General features: G+C 42.0%; 1 protein-coding gene across 2 annotated transcripts in view; it reads right to left on the reverse strand.

Moving 5' to 3' along the window:
- Positions 1-26,228, reverse strand: part of DHRSX (dehydrogenase/reductase X-linked) — a 162,872-nt gene that overhangs the window by 29,687 nt on the left and 106,957 nt on the right. For both annotated transcript variants that reach the window (XM_042042203.1, XM_042042193.1), the window contains one exon: positions 16,499-16,706. In XM_042042203.1, the coding sequence (XP_041898137.1) occupies positions 16,499-16,706 (208 nt within the window). The remainder of the gene's footprint in view (positions 1-16,498; positions 16,707-26,228) is intronic.

Here is a 26,228-nt window from a genome sequence, read left to right on the forward strand (position 1 = left end):
ACTGCACAAACATGAAATGTACCACATTTTGCAATATCCAGATATACACTGAGTCATCAGAAGAAACAGCTTATCACTGGCAGGCGTGTTGTTTACTCAAGTTCTGGTGATCATTCCATCAGACACCAAGTCTTATTTATAGCAGGGACAAAAATTAAAATAAAATTACACAATACCTGCCAGAGTCTCTATGTCAAACTCTTTAAACTAGAAATGCTGAGGCATCAGTCTCCAGGCTATCATCACCTAGAAGCCCTCAAACTTCTCTCCCCTCTTTCGTTCTGCTCTTTCCAAACATACACACACTATTTCCACCTATTAAATCCATGCCTGATCATACTACTTCTGGTTGCTATTATTATTTTTACTACATCAGTACCTACAAGTTGAAGGCTCCTGTGTTGGGAACAATACAGATGAGTAAGGTTGCACAGCTAAGAGATAGATAAAAAGATGGGGCAAGGAGAGCAGCTGCAAGCATAACCAGAGTTTACACAGTTTATAGGCCCTATACAGCCTTTAAAGCACAGATGGCTGGCAGGGTCTGTGCCAAAGAGGTATGACAAAGGCACAAAAATTCCAGGAATTACAGCAAAACATTACCTGTTGAGACTCCTGCACACCTCTCATCTGAATGTCAAATGTACCTTTCTTTCAAGTCAAGCTTTCTAGGAAGTGCTGATTAGTTGGGTTTCATTGCATGCAGGCAGCAGTACATTTTTTTTCTGTTTTATAATAGGCAGGCTAGTTTCAGGGAAATTAGCAGGTATGTCACTTAAAACCCTCTTCCTGACTGGGGCCTCAGCATCACTTCCACAAATTCCTACGCCACAACAATTCACTGCTGTAATTACTCCAGCCTCTCATCTAACCTTGCTGGTGCTTAGCAGAACCAAAGGTAAATGGTGGCATTACAGACAGCTCATAGGCAAAGCAGGCAGGAGCCTAAAGCAACAGGCTCCTGGGAAGAGTAAAACCACTCCAGTCCCCATCTGTTTTGCTTCTGCCAAAGCCTGGGGAAGCGATGCTGCATGCTGCAGCTGCTGCCCATGTGGATTCAGGGCTTAGGGTCCATGCAGCAGCAGGACCTTAACCTGCTGGTAAAAGGTGATAGAGGGGCACCCACCCAGGGACAAAACTCTCTTTCCTAGTTCCCTCCTTTCCCCTAGATGTTGTCCTATCTCTGTGGTGGCCACAGCTACAGCTCCATCCTCTACACCTTCACCCTTAATGCATTCCCGGGCCAGGGATGCTCCAGCTCTGCTGGAAAGCCTGCCTGTGATTTCTGTGGCTGTTACTACATGCAAGTTTTTTATTTTGAACGAATAGTAAACATATGAGTTCATTTTGTTATCTCATTCTTGTTGAATACCTTATTTATAATATCCTGTGCACTTTACCACAGAAAGACCTGGATGTTAAGAAAAAGGCTGACTTTCTGCAGAGGTATAAGGATACTGAAGCAATTTAACTTTCCATGTTATTTGAAAGGACTCAGAAACTTGGAGACACCACAGGAAATAAAAGACAACAACATTGAACCTCCAGTGCCTCTCTTTTCTTTTTTTTTGCCCTACTCTTTTCTTGTTCAAACGAATCACAAACATCTACAAAAGCATCTACAATCTACAAAAGCATCTAAAATCTACAAAAGCATGATGTAAATTGAGAACTAAAAAGGACAGCTGATCATAGGTGGCTCTTGCACCAACCAACGGCCTCAGCTGTAACCTGCTGGATAACATATCTTCATTATCATAAAGATATCACCTGCCCCTTTGGGCAAAATGGGCTATTTAAAGAATAAAGAACAATCACTGCATGAATATAAAAGTGACTTGGCATTAGTCAGGAAATTGCAGTTACATTTTAAATTCAGTAACGTCCATGCTCTGATCTGAGATGCTCAAAATGTCACCTTATGCTTCATGCATATTCCAACCCCTTAACTAGAAGGACCAGATCCTCAGCTGCTACAAGCTTCTCCTGTGCACAGCCGTGCAGGGCAGAGCTCACGCTACCCATGGGAAGAAGCATTCATCCCAAGCCGCCTCTGGCAGCCAGCTGGCAGCTAACCCTGGCACTCCTCCATCAGCACCACCACTTCATTCCCCCACTGAACACAAGCTGGGGCACGGGACAAGCTTCCCGAGTTGAATTAGAGTGATCTTGTCTGGCAAGAGGCTTGCAGGGAAGCAGAGCTGGGGACTACTCTGACTTTTTCTGCCTGGGTCTAGTCTGGCCCTCAGTAACCTTCAGATGCCAGGCAGGAGGATGGTGAACTCTCCCCATGGCTCCCCATTCCCACATTTCGTGTGAGTGCTGTTTTGACTTACCTTGTGGCAATGAAGCATGAACTGTTACAAGGTCTGGTCTTCCAAAGCCTTATACTATGCATAGATATCTATGTCAGAGAAACATGAGTGCTGAGAAGATATAAAAGGCTACCCAATCAACGAGGAAGCCTTTTATATCACAGTGCAGGGATGCAAATGATCTGCAAGGCAGCCGGGAATCAGACTTCAATAACGTAATATAGATATGAAGAATATAAAATTGGATACACAGAGAAAAACTTTCAGCAGAGCCCCAGCAGTGATTACCTTCTCTCTTCCCAATTGCTGTGTGTGTGTTTTTTGCTTTCCAGGAATCTGACATCAATGGACTACATAAGACAGAGGAATAACGTGACACAGAACTAATGAGGATTTTCTGTTTTGTTTGTCAGACCCCATTTTATTAGAATCACGTTGTTTAAGTGCCACATTGAAAAAATAAATCACCCCTGGTTATTTGACTTCATTACATCCAGCACTGATTTTATGTATCAGAAAAATAGGACCGCATAGGCACCTGCACTTACACCACAATTCTCTCTCCCATGCACACGCATGAAGAATCACAGAAGGGTTTGGGTTGGAAGTTTAAAGATCACCTAGTCCCACAACCCTACCATAAGAAGAGACATCTTTCCACTTGACAAGATTGCTCAAAGTCCCATCCTGGCTTTGAATGGATGGGGCATCCACACTTTCTCTGGACAACCCATTTCTGTGCCTTACCATCCTCATCATAAAAATGTCTTTCTTTTGTCCAATCTAAATCTACCCTCTTTCAGTTTAAAACCATAAAATGTATTCCTCTTGCACATGGAATTATCTGACTTTTAAGTCTATGCATCTAAATCTGGCCTGTCCTGGCACCTTATGCTCTGTATGCACGTTTTTCACAATGAATAAAAGTATAATTGCATACTAAATAAAATAATATTGACATTCTGCATTTCCACATTTTCTGAAGGTTCTAAAATCTTTCTGAAATCAAAGTGCATACAAGAGGCAAACCATCCAAGCAGAACACAGCTTACCAGTGAACTGTGCTTAGCAGAGCAGTGCACACAAGGCACCTGTGCACACAAAGCACGTGGATCTTTGCTGCTTTGAGGACACAGGGTATCAATGCTTCACAGCCAGGCAAGCAGACTCTCCAGCAGAGAAACTCTGCCTCCTAACCAGGCAACCAGCCAGACTGGTAGGTCCCAGCACCCACCCATGTGGGTGCTGGTCAGTCATCTAGAGAGCTGAGGAGGTACTGGTGTTTGATGCCCAGGGATACATCCTAATAAATACTGCCCACCTGGCTTGGGGGATGCCAGACAGCATGTGCTGTGATACGGCAAGCCTGTACACAGTCAGCGGTGAGGAAAAGTGGAGCAAGGACTTGGTGGGAAGAAGTTCAGTGGAAAAGTATGGCATGCCTGGCATCAGTAGCTTGGAGTAGTTCATGCTCACCGAGTCCTTTGAGCGGGGCTTGCTGTGGACCACTCTTCCTACCACAGAAAACAGTGGCGTCCCCCAGGGGATGTCCCTCCATTGCATTTTGCTGAGTCAGTGCTGATAAAACAAGGCAATGCACAACTCACTAAATGAAAAGTACAGGAGGAGTTAAGGCAGGCAGAATTTAATTCGCTGCTTTGAAATCTGACTAAGAGAGCACCAATATATAAGACCTTCCCTTCCTTTGAAAATAATGTTTTATTGATTCTATACTGATGAATAAAGGATCAGGATAAGGCAGGTTCTGCATTTTGTGTCCAATTAATTTTTAGCAGAAGTTCTTATTTCTGGCTTAAGATTTTTTGCAACATAGACTACAGGTTTGACTTACTATAACAAAAATTAGGGAGGAGAAAAGAAAGAACAAAATAAATAGGTATTTAATTCTGGAGTGAGTGCCTTGAGGTTTGCTGGTGGGTTTTTTTGGTTTTTGTTTGGTTTGGTTTGATTTGGGTTTTTTGCTTTTATTTGTTTGTTTGTTTGTTTGTTTGGGGGGGGTTTGTTTGTTTTTATTCTTTTCTTTTTTCTTCTTTTCTACCAGAAGCTGATTAGCTGATTTTGCCACTTATCTCCATGGTGCTGTCTCCAGCAGCAGTCTCCCTGTGGAATGTATTTTCAAAAAGTAATGAGAAGCTGAATTTCAAACCGAAGCCTGCAGTGGCTAATTAGATGTTTAAGTATGAACTCAGCTGCTATCCCAGTTTGAAAACTGGATCGATGTTCAGCACATCCCTTGCCAATCAGTCTTCCTCTTGTTTCTTCTCAGGCTGGATTTAGGTGGTCTGTTTTCTGCAGTGGTCTCCCACTTATGCCCAGTGATCCCATGTTTAGTAAAGAGCATTAAGTGAGGTCAGGGTGCCCACTGAGTAACAGGGGAAACAAAATTGCTGCTCAGCACAGACCACTTCCTTCACCCCTCCTGTGCACGGGGCTCTCTTGTTGCTCTCAGCTTCTTCACTCTGATTAAGGGCTCCTTTCGCATGTGCACACCTGTAACAGACATTAGGGACTGACCGACTGACAGCACCCTCTCCCCCACCACATCTTGCTTCAGCAAAAGGCTCAGAGGACCTGGGACCATCCTGACTGGCACACAAATCAATTTAACCCAGCTAGTGCTAGCACTGAAGCTTTCCTGATGTGGACTTCTTTCACAATTGTCTTGCACGTCATCCTCCTTTCACCCATCACTGTGCTCCCCAGTTTCCAGTGTGTTAATTTGCCTGGAGGGCAAATTAACCAAGATCAAACTGCAGAAAAGCCAGCTGCTATGTGCTCCATTAAAAGACAAGTGATGCAAAATGTGGCTGACATGCTGGGGTTTTTAATGAAAGGCCACACAAAATTTCAATATATGCCTTAGGATGAATCAGGGAATTAAGCAAAACATAGGCTTGCTGTATTAAAATGACTAAAGCTTCCTAATGATTTATGTATTAATCTTGCAATACATCATCACCATTGCTTAGTCAAGACTATAAAAGTCTATTATTAAACACTCATGAAGCTTTCACAGTCTTAAATTTTCTTTCTCAGGGAATGCAGCACAAGATTTTTCAAGTTTTGATAGATTTTGCAGCTTATTTTGAAGCAGATAGAGAAATATATTGGAAAATAAACATGCCTTTACTGGTTATCATAAGCAGTTTCTTTCTCTTCTCTTATGATCAACCTTGAGTGCTAAATATTGTTTATTAGATTAAAGCAGGCTTCCTGACAGTACTACACATATTTATCCTGTGAACACATTTTCTGTGTTTCTGTGTTTCTGTTCATCTCATTAATTGTGATTTTCCTTCAGTAAAGAAACACAAACAAACAAACAAACAAAAACCACCAAAAAAAAAAAAAAAAAAAAAACAAACCCAAGCAGAAATATAGACAAGGAGAAAAGACCAAGATGGAGAAATGAGAATATTACCACTGACAACCAGTATTTTACCAGCTGAAAGAAAGAAGCTTATACATTAGCAAAACAAAGCTCAAATCTAAGGTATTAACTTATCTACTTATTCAGATGCTGTAGCAGTTATGTTTTGTCCAGCAGCTGTCCTGTTACCAAATACTACTATAGGCTGTTGCACAGTCATTCATCTCACCTACATGACTGGACATTTTGGGAGCTCATGTACTTCTTCTCATGTACTTCATACTTCTTCATGTATATTTCTTTCATATATGTGATGTGTAACCTTAAAAAATAAATTGTGACTATATACATATAACAGTTAAGGTGGCTGTAGCATAAACCTTGAGTGAATAAGGAATGCAGCACTGGGGACTCCTGAAGAGCCCTCATGACCCTGTGATGAACTTGTTCGAAAGGAAGGCTGCCAGACCATTACATTAAATTAGTGGTTCTACACAAGCTAAAAAACAAATCCTTCATGTCTTGATTTGTGTCATGGGGGTTACTTAAGCAGTCATAGGCCAGTGGCACTTTCAGAGCAACTCATCTTGCCTTTCATTCCTCTTCCTGCAGTGAGCTCCTCGGTTCCATGTGGCTCACACACAGCTCTGGACAAATACAGGCTTCCTCTGGCATCTTTCAACTGTAGTAAAACAACATTTTTCTTCTCAAAATTAGAGTATAAGAGTAGAAGCCCGGAGCTGGGAAACGCTCTCTAACAGGTAAAATGTTGGTAATGGTCTCAATAACTGATATCTCTGCAAATCAGTGACTCCTGCCTTGTGCTTAACCCACAGTGCAGTAGGAGTCACAAGCTGGAAGCTGGGTGGTGTTTTGATTTCTCTTTCTTTTTTAAACCCATGCTTCCCACCTTCCACCACTTCACTGTATAAATGGGTAACATTCAATGACCAGCCCCTTGTTATAGCCTTTAGGAAATGCAGAGGGAACAAAAATTAACTTACTGTCCCCTGAGGACTACATTTAGTAAAGAAACCTAGAATGTATTTATTTTAAAATCATTTATAAAAGGCAAAATAAGCAAGGGCTTGTCATCCCGGGTGTTACTGTCATCCAGATGGAATCAGAGCATCATTTTTCATTTGGCTGAGCCCTACTCCTAATGGCAGGAGGTGAGATGCCAAGAGCTATTCCGCTCTACGGAGAGTTGCTGTGTGCAGCTCAGTTGCTGTGTGCTCAGCACAGTTCTCAAATGCATATAACATGGACTCAAAGGCTGGTCTTCTCAAAGTCTCACCAGAATCAGTACCTTTAAAGAAGCAAAATTTTTCTGTTTGTGTACAGTTGGTGTTAATTTCAAATGTTTTGGATTATTTTAAATATCAGTGTCAAGTTCAAGCTGTAATTACTGTAATTCTATTCTCCCAGGAAATATATCTCTTTATTTAGAATTATATAAATTGCCACTTTTCTACAGTCAGGACATTTGATGCAGTGTTAAGTACTTGCTAATAGCTGAAGTGGTATTTGAACATAATAGTATCTCTTCATTCAGTTAAAAATTTCCATTAAACAAATCAATGAGTAAATATATAAAAGGAAGCAAGAGTTTGCATTGCTTTATCCAAGAAAAAGATCATGGCTTCAGGACTGTTCTGTGTCCTCGTGACCCTTTTGAGGGATGGGGAAACAACATGGGCATGTATCTTTTCATATGATCTCTTGGGTAATCTGGATCTCAGGTTATTGAAGATTGTCACATGTGGTAAGATTATGTACAGGATTGTAAATGGGGGGAGGTACTCTCCAACCACTTGTGGAAAGCTTCCTACCTCTCCTGCAATAGAGCTTTTAAGTTGAAGGAAGTAATGGGGACTTTTATGGTTTCTTTGCTTCCACCAGAATGCACATAGGACCACAAAAGGCCCAGCAATAACTTGAATAATCCAAAATCTTCTTGAAAAGCATCTTGAAACTGGTGTAGACTTTTGCAAATTATCTGCATATTCTGAGCTGTTCATTCTGGGACTCAAAAGGAACTGTAGGGTCTGAATATGTATAATAAAGTGCTGCCATTTCAAATCCAGCACAGCGCACCAAATGTGGTTGGCAGATTTACAGTAGACTATGTTGGTGTATATGCAAAGATAATTTAAGGTTTAATTGTGATGGGCTCAACCCACTGCACTGCTTTGGTTTTAAGGAGGTGATGAATGTGTCCTGCAAGAGCAAATATTCACCACACTGAAGGACTGGTCTGTCTTACTGGAGGAAATGTGCCTGCAAAATCCTTTTTCCTTTGAGATATCTGTAAGTACTGTGCAGAAAATGCTATGCTATCAATCTTTGTTTACAGAAATAACAAAAGATTAGCAAGTCTGGCACAACATACTTTTGAAAATCAGCTTCTGCTTGTCGAAACAATTTAACAACTTCTGCTTTTTAGAAGTTTTCTTATGTAGTGAGAATACAAACATCACAGCTTCAATCTGAGTGATAAAAGTGACTAACTCCCAGTACACGAGCTAAGACAAGGAACTAACTCATAAAGAAAGACATCTATTTGTTAAGTCATCACAAGAAGCCTTCTCCTCAGTTGGAAGACCTTCCTAGGTTAAAGAAGAAATACAGCTGAAATGCCAACAGGTACTAGAGGAGTCAAAATGTGGATGTTTTCTGCATCTATGAAATGACTCACAGTCCAGACACAGCATGAAAGGCTTTTGTTCTTGTTAGGTTGTACATCAACAGCATCATTCATCCACGGTCAGAAATCAGGTGGGATTTAAATAAGATTTAAATATGAAAGGGGCCTGTGAAGAGGGATGATCTTACCTGAGGAACATAAACAAGCCAACTTCAGCAAAACAAGAAAACCTACAAGAAAGGAGTAACATACAAAGCCGTCCACAGCCAGCATTGCAAAGTGGTTATTTCTAAGCACCCTAAAGGACAGCATCAGCAATCACTTTCTGTACCATTTGGCCTTAGAGCTGAGCTTTGTGTTTCACTTTACAAATTTCCCAACACTGTGTCACCCTGGAACACTGTAGACAGAGATCTGTAATGGAAAACCAAGCATTTCACAAGAAGGGGCATGGCATGGCCTGGGACCAGAATGCTTAAGACCTCTTCCACTTGCAAACACGCTAGAACCTGGTGAAATCTGGCAGGTTTGGCTTTCCAGGAAATGACAAGAAGTTTCATGTCCAAACCCTGAAAAAGCCAGGCAGTCACAGGGCTGCCGTGCCCCAGCCCTCACTGAAAAAGCATGTAAAGAAACTGCTGCTTTGACAGATTGACTGATTGATTTTCTGTGGCAATTCAGATACTGAACATGCCCACCACTCCTTTAACTCACTGTTAAAGCTCTTGAGCTTCTCCTAAAGCTACTGTGAGCCACAGTGCCCCTCACACTCTTCTCTGTCCCTCTTAGGAGGCTGAGATTTTGCTGTGTACAGCCCTCTCCACCTCCCACAGCAAGAAAGGCTGAGCTACCACAGCACCCAACATCTAATGAGAACAGAAGAAATGGAGCAACAAAGCTACAACTATATCAGACGTTCTGGCAGTATTAAAACTCCTGGGGGCTAAATTATTTTATGTTTACAGAGATTCATTTTACTCATAAAGCATAGTTCTCCCAACACATTTTTTATTAAGAACTTGATTTAACAAAAGACCAATTTTTCTTCACAGGTGTAAGTTTCAACTGCTTGGTCTACTTTTGAACAGATGAAGTTCTCTGAGCAAAGAGGTTTAGGATGAGGAGTAGAGAAAAGGTTAAGAGTTAACAAATCACAGAGGCAGAAATCTGCCTTCACCTCCCTGCACAATACCTCATAATCCTTAATGCATGTAGCAAGACACAGGATATATGGCTATGAAAAACCAGCAGCTACAGCAGGGCTAAACCTGGAGGGCTTTCTGGAAGGTGAGCTGCTAATTTTGACCATTTCTCTTAACACATTATTCCAGGGATTTACAGGCATGAGCACCAGCCTTCCCCAGCTATGCAAGGCAGCCCAAAGGACAACTCCACTGACAAGATACTGGGAGGATGGTGGCAGTTAAGGCAATTGAGAAAAATGCTTAAAACATTTGAATAATCACCCAGGACCTGAACTCCAAAGCTTTTAAGGTTCGTTCAGCCTTAGTGAGTCTTTTTGCTGACAGAAAGATGTTAAACTAACCTTCCTCTCTCAAGGGCGATAAGCTCTCTCTGCTCCCAAGTCTCTGAGTCCCTTTTGCCCTCTCTATCACATGAATGCAATACATTAACTTTCAAATTACCATAGAACCATCTTGCCTCTTTGGAAAACAGCACATCTGTGAGACCCATTGCCCTGAATGCCACGCAGAGCTGGCTTCTCCCACCCAACCCATGGTGCAGGGAGAGAGGATGGGCGGCAGGAACATCTATATCTCACATACTTCCCAGCATGCTGCAATTTTGAACTAGCTCAGAAACACCATGTCCTATTAAACCAATAACCATTATTAATAATCCTTTGTCAAGACCATTAATTCTTTTAGATAAAAAGGAATTTAACATTCTGACAACAAAGTAGCTACATTTAATTGCCCCAAATACATGTATGTCTGATGTTACCTTTGTGGTATCAGTGTTACACTCTCTTATTGTTCTCCAGAAATCGATCAACCCTAAAAGGATTTTGATTTGACAGAACAATAATACATCAATACATGTAAAATGAAAGCTTCCTGAAGTTGGCATCCTGACTTAAATATTTCTTTGTTACTGGTTTCAGGAATGGATAAAAATGGATAAAACACCTGATGCATTTGAGCTAGACCTCTGTCTTTTGAATTGATGAATTGGTCTGCTGATACAGTAGCCCATTTATTTTTTTAAATTAACTTATAGAATTTGAGATCTGTGCCTTCCCCAGTACACTCATTTTCCAGGCCAGTGAGTCAATTTTTGCAATTAATGCTAATTGCTGCAAACACAAGGGATCATTTTGCAAAGCAGCAAATCCTTTTGCATTTATACAGAAAGTGTTTGGCAAAGAAGGACTGAAACATCCTTATGTGTGTGCAGTAAGCATTTGAATACTTATCATCTGACTATATACAGGAAAACTCGATAACCCGCTGCAGGAAGGACATGTCTAAATGAACAGAGCACTGTGCTGCAGTTGACATTTCGTCCTGTCAAGGCAACATGGTTTATCTTGCAAATAGAACCAGAATATGCAATAAAAGTCATCGTGGAGAAGCTGCTTAAAAACCAGAACTTGAACAAAACCATGTATTCCATGAGTTAAATAAAACCTATGATGATATGTATCTATCTAATGATCTAGAAAAATCTTTTACAATTACAATTTCTGTATTTTTCACAGTTTTATAAAACAACAGTCCAGTGACACAGCTCTTCATATGTTATTATGAAAGACTTCTGTACTGACTAAAATGGATTTACAAAAAAGGGGTAATAATGAAAATCTCTCCTACTTCCTTTTACAAATTTTCCTTTATTATATAAAAATTAGAAAAAAACCCAACAGTACTATACTACTACAGTGCTGCATCAGTCTCATGTTTGTTTTTGCTTGAATTTATGATGTTGTACTTCCAGTTCTTCCAGTCAGAAAGAATTAAGAAACTTTAAGTGACAGATCAATCACGAAAACTGAAGAAAGTAACTGGGTATTTAAAAAATAGAAGCCTTTCCTTGAAAAAATTGTTGACTCATCAAACCATTCTTAGTAAAAAAAAATCTGTTTTACACAAATGTCCAGCTTAAAAAAAAATAAGGAAAAAAAATAAAAAGTAATTTGAAACTGATGGAGATACTTCAAAAGGATGGTTTAGAAATTAAAGGTTGGGAGTTTCAGTTATATTGTCATACTTCAAAATCTGAATGCCAGTGTACTCATAGGGATAATTACAAATAAATTAAAAGTATTTTTTTAGAACACTGAAATAAAATGTTTTGGTTTCAAAAATGGATAAATATTTTCCAAAAGAAATTCAACACCTTAACTTTTAGTTGCTGTTCATGGAAAATATTTTCCAAAATTTCAGTAATGCTGATGGAAGAAAATCCCCAACTTTCTGCCCAAACTTAACCTTTTTTAACCAACAAACACATGGAAGAAGAGAAGATGAAGAACACCCCTCATCCAAGAACAGGAGGTCTCCAGCTACTCTGCTTGACAGGTTTTCCCATCAGTACATAACACTTCCTGTTACAGTTCCTTATGAACTGCCTAAGACAGGAGATTAACTGGAGCTGCCTGGTCTCTCCAGAATCTTCCTGGGTTGTGGGCAGAGCTGTTTATCCTATTTTATACCAGCTAGGACACACATGTGGCAGCTGGGAATTTTGCAATTCTTTTCATTTAACTTCTATTGTCTCTGACATGATTCATGCACTAGGGCTACAGGGAAAAATACAGAAATTATATATAATATATTCAGCTTTGAGAGTTTAAAAAAAAATCTGCTCCTTCTGCAGTTGGAGAGCAGAGGAAAGAGAGCAGAAAAGTGTGACTAACTGTTCTTGAATATACAAGAGATGTGAACCAGAAAAGGAGCTGTGTTACTGTGGCTGGGGAGTTCATAGATCTGTGATTCACAGCATTACAGGGCCCATTTGGTATGCAAAGAAGAGAGGATGATGAAAGGAATAGTTAGTCATGGAGAAAAAACTAGACAGAACACACAAAGATGCTAACCCCTGGGAAAGGAGCATATTCAAGTGTGATCCACAGCCTAGGAAAGAGAATACGGTCTTTTTTTTCTTTATTTTCCTAAAAATACCTTCTTATTTGGTAGGTAGAGCACTCAAGGTGAGTATCCTTCACCTTCACCTCAGCCTTGAAAGAGCATCATGAACTCCAGTGCACTGCTCAAGCCTATCTCAACCCAACCCAACCCAAGTGGATGGTACCTTATTCTTCAAGCTTTTGCTGAAGCCAGCCAGCCATATTCTCTCATGACCATGTTGTTTTCTCCTCTCACTTTAGATAAGGCAGGCAAGAGAGGAAAGAAGCCTATGCTAGCTGTGCTACTGGACCACACAGTGTACCACCCTCTGCATGTAATTGCTGAAGTCACCACTGTGGAAATGCTTGAAGATAGATTGTGTTTGTGTTAAACTTTCACCTCCCTGAAAACAGTCGTATTCAAAGTAGGGATGAAGGAGAATGATTTGCCTTAGGGATCCTCTTGTCGACTCATGTGATTGCTGCTGAAAATGGTCTGGATCTAAAAGACCACAAAGACGTTTGATGTTCTTCATATATATCCTTCAGCAAAAGAACAGGGAGAACAGTCAGTGCTCTTGTGCGAGTGCGTTTGCATTTACAATAACACACATGAAACAAGCTGTGCCCTGCCAGTTTGGAACAAGCTCCATCCTGCCTTGATGTACTCATGCCATGTCTCTTCCACTGGTGTGTGTGTGAAGAGGACGGGCAGGAAGGGGGAGAAATGGCATTCATAGGGAACAAATAGGAGCGGGGCTAGGGGGAGAAGATAAGAGGGAGATAAATGGAGAGGACGAAATAAACTGGTGGGTAGAAATAAGACATCCCCCCCTAAAAAAAAAAAAAAAAAGAGATAGGGAGGGAAAAGGCAATTCAAACAAAAAAGCTCCAAAGACACAGATGAAGAAGCAGGCAAGCGTGAAGAAAGAGACAACAAAGGAAGGAGAATGATGTAAAATGCAAAAAGACAAATTAAATTAACCACCCCACTGAAAAGAGCTCACCAGAGCAATGTGGGATACATCGGGTTGGTAAGACGGCAGGAAACAAACCAAAGAGGAAACATGGAGCACAGTAACACAATCTTCCTTTAACACTGTTCACGGGACAGGCCTTCCAACAATTATTTGTTATGCTGTTGCCCTGTGGTCACTGACATGGATGATGTCTGGTTTCAGATCAGATCTCTCTGCAGCAAGTACAAACAATGAGGAGAAATGGCCACAAATGTGACTATCAACCCTGAGTCTCCTGAGTGGGAGAAGGATTCCACAGAAAAGTCTGTGGTAAAGCAGAGAGCTGAACTTCAGTGTACTGTCTCCCTTAAGTCAAGACAAGTATTCTGCCTTTCCTTCTCTGCCATGCTTGATGGATGAATCCCTGCTCCAGTACTGTCACTCACCTTCAGTCAGGACACTAGCCCAACTAACATCTAGGAATAATGGGACAAGAGTATGGTAAACAATTTAGCCTGCTGCCAGCGATAATTTTCCCAGCACAGAGTACAGCCTCCCTTTCTCCAATAATGTCTCCAGATGGTTTTGCTGCTTTCCTGCAAGGTTAGGACTACCAGCCAATCTGGGAACATACATCCAAGCCATAAAATGAATTATGGCCAACTGGTGCAACTCAAAATAAAGAAAAAAAAAAGGAGTAGAAAATTTTTAGAATGATTTCCCATTCACACAAGCAGCAAAAATGAGACATGGCATCACTGGGAAACTGTTTGCCATGGGTTTCTTTACCACATCCATTAAAGCTCTTGAATGTTGCTCTGAATCACAAGGCATCTCCAGGGCCCCGTGGAGCAGGCAGTGCCTGGGTATGATATCCCCCAACAGTCCTCCTGCTAAACCCCTGCTCACGCTGTAGGGATACACTCACACACACAAGTGATCTCACTGGTTTTTGCAGCACTATCTATGGTGATGTCAAACTATTCGTCTGAGCGGGGGCTTATTGGCAATTAGACTAAAAAAAAAATAAAAATACCCAGGAGCATCTTTTTACACCTGAACCAAGAAAAGGTTTGGACCTGAATTTACCCACATTTAGCCCGCTCTGGGTTTCACCCTTGTGCCTATGTGCAGGCACCACTGCTGCCCCGAGTGATTCAGAGCATCTGTGTGGGAATGAGCAGGCAAAATCAGTCAGAGTCTGTTGTCCTTTATGGCCCTTCTTACATCAATAATGTTGAAATGCAAAGGACACAAAAGCTGCAGGTAAATCTCACCTGTATATTATTATTTTTTACGTCAGACTAGTCATGTTCTTGCTCAACCATAACTTTCCTAACTGAAACATTTCTGGTTCCTTTAAAATATGAGTTAATAACAATGAATCAAAGATAGGGATGATCCTAAATTAAAGAGGCACAGTACAAGGCTTTGCTATAATCAAGGAAACTACTGTTATCTAGAGACACAGAACAGTCACATTTCATTTTGCATTCCACACTTTAGCCCAAAGAAATACTAATCCCCTTAGCCCCCTTGCACGGTGTCATACAGCACATGCCCATCAGAAACAATGAATACACACATCAAGTGAAGAGTAAGGGTAATTTCCTGTGGTTGTTTTACAAGCAAGAGATTAAATTGTGACTACCCTGCAGAGGTTTAAACAATGGCTTGTAATAAAACTGATGCCATAATATGTAATCAGAAGCTTGACATGCCTAATGCAGCATTCATATGTAAAATGTCTGCAGTGGAAACAGCCCAGCCCTCTAATTTGAGTCTTTGTTCAGAAATGAAACCTTGGGCCAGGTACCTCTGATCACCTGCTGAAGTCCCTGTCAAAGGATGGAGACGGTTTCATGCAAATGACACAGAACTCAGACTGGCTCCATGCAGGCAGGCAGAAGCTCTCTGGAGCCCCGGAGAAGGCAGGCTCTGTTTGAGCCTGTTAGTAAGCACGTAATTGCCACGCATGACTGCACGGGGAAATTTATCTCAGTTATCCTGCCCATTCCTCCGCTAACTAAACCACGCTACACAGCTCCTGTACGATATCAGAGACATTTGCTGCACCATTTGATGTCTTCCTAATGTTAGAAATATCTCACAGACATTCATCCACAGTTTTGCTAAATGAAAGCAGGAGGACACATGTCATCCGTGAATTTTAGTCCATTTTACTGGATTAAAAACCCAGCGTGGCCACAACCTGGATCTCAATAAGCTCTTGGGGAAGCACAGAGGGTGACACAGACATGAGCCGCGGTCTAGAGCTGGCAGTGAATCGCCAGGCTGATGTGTGAGAGGGCAAGGACCGTAGGGGTAGGACGGGGACAGGCAGGATGACACAGCCTGGGGCCGGGGGATGGGTGGGGAAAGCCGGAGCAGGGCTGAGAGGGAGGCCGCGGGAGGAGACTGGGATGTCAGGAGCGGAGCAGAACAAGGCGGAGGCCGGAGCAGAGGGAGCAGAGGACAGCGCGCTGGAGCTGCGGCCGGCGGGCAGAGGCGGCGGGCAGGAAGGAGCAGCAGCAGCGGAGGGCCGGCACCGCAGCTGCGAGGCAGCAGGGCAGGAGGGGCGAGCGGCCCCGGCCCCGGCCAGCGCCCCGCGCTCGGCGGGCAGCGAGCAGCCACGGGCGGCTGTGTCCGAGCTCCTCTGGGGGCGGCAGCGGGGCCGCTGTGCACGCATCCTCCGGGGGCCATGTCTGTTAGCATCCACCCAAGCCATTTCAAAACATCCCAGTTATGGAGAGTCTCCCTGATTAGGCAGTGGCGAGCCCAGGCGCCGCATGCACCACAGCCATCGCCGCAGTATAGGCATCAGAAAGCAAAGTGAGGTTTTCAAAGCCCAGACTAAAAGACACCGTTCAGAAGTTTATAAATTACTTGTATCTTTGACTCAAGGCTGCAAGCTTTGATCAAATCTGGAATCTATTAAGCAAGTGCTTGAGAAGCACCATAAATTGAAAAAAAAAAAAAATTAATTAAAAAAAGGCGACAAAACCCCACCTCATTCAGTAGTCAGTAAAAATTATCTTGTAGTTTAATCTGCACACGATTACTACAGATCAGTGAATACCAAAAAGGGATCGGTACCTGCTTTGTAAGTCGTTTAGGTGCAATTTGCCTACATAATGGGTGGCTGATGAGACAGTGATGATCCTAGCATTGTGACTGTGCGTTCCTGATTGCTTCAGCGTATCCAAGAGGAGGTTAGTCAACAGGAAGTGTCCCAAGTAGTTCAAGCCGAAGTGCTCCTCAAACCCATCCTCCGTCTTCCTTTCAGGGACCAGCATCACCCCAGCTGGAGGAAAAAGTAGAGGTAAAACCTGTTGATTTATTTCAGAGGAGCAGCAAGCTAGAAGGAGCACGGATCTCCTGCTGCAGAGGGTAAACACAGCATTTAGAGCAATGAGTGACTGGTGATGGCATGTCAAGTCAACACTCATTTATTCCTGGCAGGAAAAATGTCTAAACCCCCACTCTGGTTTCTTTATCCAGATAAGATGCTGATTGACTCTCTCCCTCCCTCCCTGCAGGACTGTGAGGGTAAATGAGTTCATTTGTGAGAAGTGTTTTCAAGAGGTGGGAGCTGGGCGATCCCAACAACATTCCCTCCATCAAAACTCGGAGCAGTGGAGACAAGACCAGGCTAAGCAGCAGACCTGCTCTCCCAGACAGCTTTCCCCTGAGTCCTGGCTGGAGTTTAAAGCTTTGGTGAGTCTACATCTGAAACCTGCAACTTCCGTCTCACTGGTGTGGGTGAGAAAAGATGTAGTGAATTTACCCAATATATCTTAATTACCATGCTTACAAGCAGCTGCATATTGAAATTAGGTTTTCAATGCTTATTTTGGCAATATTTTTGCATAAATTTCTACAAACCACAATTTTCCAACTCAGTGTCTAAAATAAGTATCCACATCCCAAATATGCAATGTTGATTTCAGCATCTTGCAGAGAATTCTGAGCTCATGCATAAATTATATCATGTATTGAGGCTGTGTGAGGGATAGTTACACTGCTCAGTTATAGCATAGACTTGAACGCTATAAATTATTCTTATTTTATTAAAGTTTAACTACTATACAAGTGGATATGATCTTTGTCATTTAAACGTAGATGGATATAACTCATGGAGAATCCTGTTACAGGATGCTTCTCTCTCAAACTCATGAATATGATACAGCAGAAGGGCCACCTCTGAACACAAGGCATGAGAAAGTGTCAGCTTAATCCTCATGCTACTTCATGTGCCCTCTAAAAAGCCTTTAACATCCCATTTCCTGATGTCAGCCTGACCTGATCATGGCGCATTAAATGACCATTTTAAATTGCACATGATATGCATCTACACCACTGCTTTGGGGGTTCCTGCCACCTGACACTGCTGCTTTGTTGCAGCTTGGGCTGAAGGAGAGATATTTTTGGGATCTTTTTTAGCACGGCAAACACCCATAGTGATTCACCTGTGGCTTCCTACTGCTTAATGGAGCAACTGGAGAAGCAGTGGGAGGGGAAGAAGCTCAAGAAGACCACAGAGAAAACAAAAGGTTTGGGTATACCACAGCCTACCTGCAAATGGAGAATTTAAGACTGAACATGAGCTATGCTGCCTGGGGGTACAGTGAAAGAAACACAACACAAATTACATGATGAGGCTTCACAAAAGCTCTGATTAGCATCTCCCTACGTCATTTACTGCTGTAAACTGTGTATAATCTGAAACAGTGGTTGGGACTGAGAACTGGCATGAAGGTTATGGACAGATGCAAATGTGAGACAAGCCCAGCTGTGAGTTTTTCTTGTTTTCTGGGAAGAAGGAAAGGATGGGAATGGCAACAAACCCCAAGCTCCCAGACCAAGTCTCAGCCTGCTACAGTGCAAGTTTTAGCACAGACAGAACTCAGCACGAGCTGTAGGGGGGCAGATGGAAACATTGCTGCATCTCTGAGCACCAGGGCTAGTACAAGAAAATGATTTGCATATCTCTGAGGCCATCCTGCCCTCCAAAGCTCTGACACTCGGAAAAGGTGAAAGGAAGCAGTTTGCCAGAGTTCTGTTTGCAGCAACACTGGTAAAATACAAGCCCAGGAAAGGCATCCAATATAAAAATGCCCTGGCACAGCAAGGCTGATGTGCACCCCGAATGCTGCTTCTGCATCTGCCGGGGCTGCTGCAGGGCTCGCTACAGGACCCCTCCATGCACAGACACACTTCTGTTGGTTGAGTCAAGTGGAGGGATGGAGGAATTTGTCCTGAGAGAAGTATGTTAGACAGCTGCTACAGCTGTTCAGCTTTGTATCATGACCAGCAGGCAAACACAGAGAGGCTGCCATCGCTCACATTAGCCTCGAGGATGCCTGTGCCACCACAACTTCACCCTCGACCTCCAGAGAGACACAGGATTTCAAGAACACATAGAGGCTTTGCCCTCCACCCCAATTAGTCTCCACCATCTGTGCTGCACATCCTGGAAGCAAAAAACAGGAGACAGAAAAAATTTTCATTTATGCAATGAACAACTGTAAAGATACACACTCCCCAAAATTAATTTGCTCACTCTTCAGGAGTATCCCCCGAGTAGAAATTCTGATCAAGTCCTTGAGCAGGCACAATCACCTCTGCTTGCATCTGATGCTACTACAATTCCCTTTTTGTCTTCAAGAGCTCCTCAAATAATGCTAAGCCAAAACACCTTTAAAAGACCTTATTATTTTTTTTTAAAGGCTCTCATCTTTCAGGTAGTTCATATCAAAAATCTTGCCCTGTAGTCTGAGGGCAGTTTCTCTCATTTGAGGAAAAGCCATTTTAATTCACTGAAAGTGAGCATAAAAAGGAATACCCAACAGGCAACTGAACCTGTCTGCTTCCTCAACAAAAGAGAAAACCTTGTAAGTGTAGCAGGAAGCTCTCTTTTTTAAATTGTTAACTACCTAACATTCAGTAGATATTAAAACTGGCATGCTATTGATTTTCTCTTGTCCAGAAAAATCATCAGCTTTACTTAAGGGCCCCAAATGTTAACTCAAAAATGAAAGCTGGTTCTATTTTTAATTTTTTAATTAATCCAATACTATCCGAAACATTAACAAACGCCTTATCTCTTCATTGTAAACTAAGAATGTTTCTGCTTGTTCTTCTGGTATGGAATCCAAACAGCTCGGTATCTTTCTGATTTTAATTATCAGTAGCCAGCCTTATAATTTTTTCAGAGTGTATGGAAATTTGAAGTGGCAGCACACAAAACGTTAATGCCAAACACCTCAGTTCTGATATAATTTTCTTATATGTTTTTCCCTGTGATATAGTTGGATTGTCTCCAGAAGATCCAGTTTTAAGATATCAGTGATAACATCATGGCATTAGAAAATGAATTAATAAGTAAACTGAACATGAGCTTTTACTTTGTAATTGATTAGCTGTTGCTGAAATATTCTGGCAAAAGACTGATAGTGCGGGCACAAAAAACTGAATAAAAAAAATGAATGTGTGGTTTTGCAGAGATAGAAATAAATTAGAATAAGAAAAATATTTTGCTGCAAAACTATGCTGAACAACTGCTCTTATAGTGATATATGTGCTGCAGTTCTGCATTTATTGTAACATATTCAAATCACACATTTTAATCAGCTTTAATGAATAACAAAATTTATATTCTTTTTTAATTCTATGACTAGGCAATAATCATATTTCTCACTCAAAGAATGAATACAGTTCAAGGGAGCTGTCTTTGTAAGCAGGAATTCATGATGATTTTCTGTAAAATTTTCTAATGAAAATCTTGGTTTCTGATCCATCAATATCTTATGTAATTTAAACAAAATGGATCTGATACTGCATGTAGCATAACAAAAATTTTTATGATAGTTGTAAATACTATAGGCCAGACACACCGCATTTTTATTGAATTATACAGGAGAATTTGCACTATGCCTGCTCATACTGCAGATGATGACAAATATTGCTCTAACTCCCATACCTCCCACTGCAAAGACATCCTTCATCTCCATTATAAAATGTGTTTTAAGAGCTATAAAAATACAAGTATTTCACTCATCTGGATTTATTTACAGTGAACTACTTGGAGGTTTTTAAAGTCAGTCCTCTCAAACTCACTACAAAAGAAAGGTTTAAAATCTCTTTTTCACATGCAGCACAAAATGTCTGCCTTCCCAGCCAGGCTCACAGAAGAGGGTTTGGAGGCAGATCCTCCTCATACAAGTTCTTTTATCCCCAGACAGCCAAAGGCTGGGCAGATAACGCAATAGGTCAGCCCCAAACACTTACACATAACACCTTCACAGCAGGAGGTGAACCTTTATGATCACATTCACCCAGTTCTTGCTATTTACAAGGAAGAGATACATACTGTACCAAAAAATGTTCCCAAGGGGAAAAATTAAGAGATAGTTACTTCCAGTAAAAGCACAAAGCCCTTCCTCCACAGAGGCTTTGCAGTGTCCTAGCTGCTGCCCTTAGCAGCATTTCCCATCCCATGAGTGCAGCCACACAAGGCAACTCACCCCACCTCACGGAATGTCAAAACCACTCTCTCCTGCACACCCATGCAACAAAACATCTCTGGGTGTATCTACACATAAAATACCATGGCCCACTTCTCTCCTGAACAGAAGGACCCTACAGCAGCTTCCCCTGGCTAGGCTGCCTGTACCAGGTTGCCTGTTCCACGTTGTTCAATTGGGCTGTGCAATCCCAGAATACTCCTGCCCTGCAGGTCTCTCCTGGCCAGTGAGCAACGAGAACATGCAATGCCTTATTGGAAGAATTGCCCCCAGAAGTGCTTAGTGGAGGCACAACTGTGCCCACATGACTGCTTCTTACAGGTACTGCTTCTTATTTTCTTGTCTGGGCTGCAGAGCAGTGAATTTACAGCACTGCTGGAAAAGCTGTGACATAGCTGCTTGCTAAGCCAGATCCCTAACCCAGAGTCCAGTGATACAAGTATGCCACATGCCTATTGGTATCCCAGGAAAGTGTTCTGAGTCTTGACAGGACCACACACAGAAGCCAGATTAACAGTGTATGAAAACTGAAAAGGTAAAACCCCAGCATTTTAGAAGAAAAACACAAAAATACAGATGAAACTCAGTACAGCTTCCCAATGCTTATTCCCCTTCCCAGAGGGTGCTTAGACTCTTGCATTTCCTAATGTCTTTTGGAGCTCTTTATATGTGTATATGCCATTTTCCAAAGCCAAATGGGAGGAAAATGAAGCAAAGCAAGAACTTTTACCCCATAACAATGACACTTGGATGACACACAGACACCACACCAATGCATTTGACCCTTGGGGAGATGCAAAGATGCCTGTTAGTCTGTCTGGCATTAGTGCTGGAAGAATGTCCTGCGCATGGACCTTCCCTGGAAGGTACTGCCCACCATGAAAACAGGTTTGATAAAGGGTAGGGACCCAGCCTGGGGTTGTGCTGGATTAGGTCTCTCCTGCCTCATCCCAGAACAACTTCTCCACAAGAGTCTGCCTGAGCCTCTGCTCCAGCACTGAACAAGTTCCCATGAGCTCTCACCTCCTGCTCCCTTCTCCCAAGATGCTCTGCACTACCCATGGCCTTTTCTGATTACCTTTCGTCACAGCTTCCCCAACTCCCTGTGTCGGGCAAAATGCAGGGCCATGATGAACCAACCACAGTGTTCTGCTTCCCAGCCTCCCCTCCTCCCTTACCTCCACAATCCAGTGATCCCATGCTGATCTTATCAAGGAACTGCATGTGTTCAGGAAGGAGGGGAGAGGTACAGCCCCACACATATCAGCTTCATCTGCCTCTCTGCTTCCCTGCAAATGGTAAATTCCTTCTCCCTAATTTTCTTACCCAGCCATTGCAGCTCCTTTGTGTCTCAATCCCACATCACTCTGCACCCTGCAGGCATGAGCCTGTCACACACCTGGCTCACCTTCCCCTCGCTGCTGAAACTGGTTTCCTGCTGGAGCCATGATCTGTGGCTCTGAGGCTCCTACCAGGTTCTCCATCCCCCCTTCAGTATCAACCATCTGTGACTAAGTTACAAGTTTCTTTGTACAAAGTTACATAGAAGTGGGCGATCAAGCAGAAGGGAGGTTCTAACCCCTTCTCCACTAGGGGGATAATTCTCATCTCGGTTTAACATCAGTAAACTTGCAAGTAAGGGATCAATCAAGAACGCCCTCACTGCAGGAAAAGAGTCAACCAGGTAGTGACCAACAGAGACTCCAGTCCTCAAGGTTAAGGACTCGATCCTTGTGAATCATATGGTGTCTCAGCCTTTCCAGCCTCTGACTGAGACATCTCCTACAGTTCAGACATACCTAATGACTCTCTTTGTCCTCACTACCCACCCCAGCTCTACCCCAGTACTTGCTCTTTTATTAATTTTCTGATATTTAATATTCTGATATGCCACATTCACAGTTTCATTCTTTATAAAAGTCTTTTAATCAGCAAGTTCAAATGTTTTGCCATCGACATGTCTGTCATCCTGATGGTTCCCAACTAACTGCCCTGTTCCTCCCACCCATCAACTCTTCACAGTCTATTTTTCATGGGACAGAAACTTGTCACAGAGACCATGGAAGACTGAGGCCACCAGTCTGGACAGTGGAGAGACTGGAGGAGCCTGAAGTGAGAGCCAGTGCCCATCTCCACCAAGCTCAGAGGCAGCCAGGAAGAGCTGATGGGATGCTGGAGCCCAGCGCCAGTGCTGGTGCATTCGCCTGCACGCAGCAGCTCTCACCACGACTCAGGGCTGTGATTCCGGCAGAAAGCCCTGCTCAGCCTCGACTTGGGACATGCTTGGTATAGGCAAAACCTTCAGTGAGGAACACATGAAGGATGGCTTACAAAGTGCAGGGCTTAGCAGGCTTCTGACTTGACCCATCATGGGAATATTCCGTATGTGACAAAAGGTGCAGCTGCTGCTGACACAAATGCAACATCTTGTCTGCATTCAATTCCAAAATGTGTGATAACACCACAGCCTTTAGGAAAAACCTTGCCATAATTTTTGACATTAAAAAAACTCCTAAGATGTTAGTCTAATTGTTGCTGGAAACAGATAAACTCTTTTATCTGACATTACAAAATAAAATTTTTAAAAAAGTTAGCCCAAGGCAAATACTTGGCATGGAAACTCTTAGCCCAAACACTAAAAGTTTGGCTAAGTAGTAAGGAACTGAAAACTGAGTAATGTCTACTGCTACTGCTCCCAGACCCACCTATACTGTTCACAAGGGAGAAGTGCACTGTATTAGCTGTGCCAAAGAAGATAAAGCAATGTGTCTTTCCAGCAAAGGCAAGTTCTTAGTTTCTCAGTAGGTTAAAAAAAAAAAAGGAAAAAATGCAAACAATCCACATTCAAGGACTATGAGAACAACAACCAAATCTTGGTAGGTTCAGAACATAACTGAACCAGCTGTAATACCTCCTTAAGAACAGAGTCACTTTCTGAATCAATGTCACGCTGCTACACGTGAACGCAGCACAAGCTAGTTCCTTGGAAAATGTGTCACTTAAAAAAAGAGCATACATTCCACAACCAAGGTTTTGATTTTACACTAAAATAAATGAGAGCATTCCTAATTAGATCTGGTTCAAAAACCCCCTTTGTTTCCTAAAAATATACTCAGTAACTGTTTGGTTATTTGAGTTGGCACAATGGTGAGTTATCCCACTCACAATCAGAAAATAGGAAAGTCAGTCACAGCATTCTAATTCAATAGGATATTCTCTTAGAAGTAAAATATTTCGGTTTGCAATTTGTATAAAAAATATTTTTACCTAAAAGCTATGAAAGGATTAAGTAAAACTAAAACATGGTTCACTTCTGCCTTTCAGAAAAGCCAATGGCAAATGTTCCACACACTTAAGTAGAACCAGCTGTGTTTCCTAATCCACCAAATAGCTGAATTTTGTAACTGTCTTCCTCTGATAAAATGTCCACATTCAAGACATAAAAGCAAATGGGTCAAGAAGCTGCAGCATGTGGAGCCTGAGATATTTCCCCTTTCACAAACTGTTTGATATCACAGACAGAGAAAAAGCTTTGGAAATAATCAGAAAGACAAAGATAACATCAGACAAAAATCAGGATTTTCATGAATGAAATCCTTACTCTTTGAAAGCCAGAAGTAGTCTAAGGCTACCCCTCTACCTTACTAGTTCTTCCAATAAAAAATAAACCTTTTCTAGAAAATCTGACATCTTCACATAAGATACATATAATTTGGGCAGACAACAGTGCTATCCAAGTATAATAAAATCTCTAGCTGACAACTGCTGCTAAAATCCGTACCCCAGATAAATGCTGGCATTGCACAACCCTCAGTTGCTCTGAAGGAGCCAGGCTGGATACTGTCAGCAGTGTCACGGTGCTCTGACACATGTGCCCAGACAAGTTACTTGCAATACCCAAGGCACCTAATACCTTGTGAAGAGCAATGTGTGATCAGCCAGCCTCCCCACAGTCAGCTCTCTTAAAAGATGAACTCTTCTGAAAAATCTGAGAAGATGGCACCTGTCATGCACTGAACTTGATAAAAAAATATGGCTCTGAGAGTTTCTTCTTATGTTAATACTGCATATTAAAGTCTTTATGAGCCTTCTAGTTTTTCCCATCACACATGGAAGATCCATTGTAAGCCAATCTCACCACCACCTCAAACTACCTTTTCCAGCTCAAACCATGTCTCAAAGGCCCAGCTCTTCCATCATATCTGGTACTTATCATCCATTACATACATAGGTAAAGGCTATTTGCTCTTCTGCTCATCCTCTTCTCTCTTTGTCCCTATCCCTCTATACCTTTTCCATCACAGATTTGCTTGGGTATTGCTCTAATTTGTCTTCGAAGAAGGATAAAGATGAAACGTGATGTTGTAAGCAAGACACTGGAAGAACTTTAATGAGATATCATATCCTGGGTTCACCACAGCTTTCCTGTGTGGCTGGAATGTCGATGAAACCCAAGTTTCACTGGAGTCAACAGCAATCCTCCTCACTAACTTTCCCTCAAGGCCTTCTCCAGTGAATTTCCACACCTCTGAGGTTTCTTTCCCTTTCATCAGAACAGCCAGCGTAGCCTGCAGCTGCTACAGACAAGGGAGCTGGCTCTTACCTCACCCAGTGGGACAGGATCTTTTCATAGGTCCAACTCTGATAATTTCAAACAATTTAACTATTAGTAAATTCAACTTATAAATATGACCTGTGAGTAAGTAAGCATCTATAAAATTGTTTGCATTTGATACATGCCCTTGTTCCCGGCCCCCAAATTTCACACTTCTTCTGAAGATCTGATCCTGCAAGTACTCAGAAGCAAGAGTAATTTAATATATGATCAACCATGACAGCATCCATGGGACTCTTCAAGGGATTCCTGGCAAAGGATTATGGCTCACCTGCATGTGGCTGGGTTGTGTGTAGGTAACACAAGGAAATATATATATTTCACACACTCAGCTAGTGATACAGCTTTTAATGTGCTCTAGGAACTGAAGAGGTAAGATCATACAGATTTATTAATTCTATCAGGAGACTGATAATTTCTCAGATAATCCACGAAGTACGAAATATGATCATCTGAATTAGCTAGCAGTTCAGAAATATTGATTTTAAATTGGCTTAGATAGGCTTCAACCTGAAATATATTAACTGTAATCTGTCTGCAACAGGCTAATAATAGCCTGAAATCTCTAAGTTGGTATTTGATTGTTAATGAGTTAGACAGTGCATGTTTGGCTTCCAGAGGTATTCTGCTATCACTAAATATCTTGTGATTTTGGTGTTGGGTCTCTTGGATTTGAGATCATTGA

Source organism: Corvus kubaryi, unplaced genomic scaffold, assembly GCF_017639235.1.
Source record: "Corvus kubaryi isolate FWS band 111438036 unplaced genomic scaffold, C.kubaryi_AGA036_p1.0 133, whole genome shotgun sequence".
Lineage (NCBI taxonomy): Eukaryota > Metazoa > Chordata > Aves > Passeriformes > Corvidae > Corvus > Corvus kubaryi.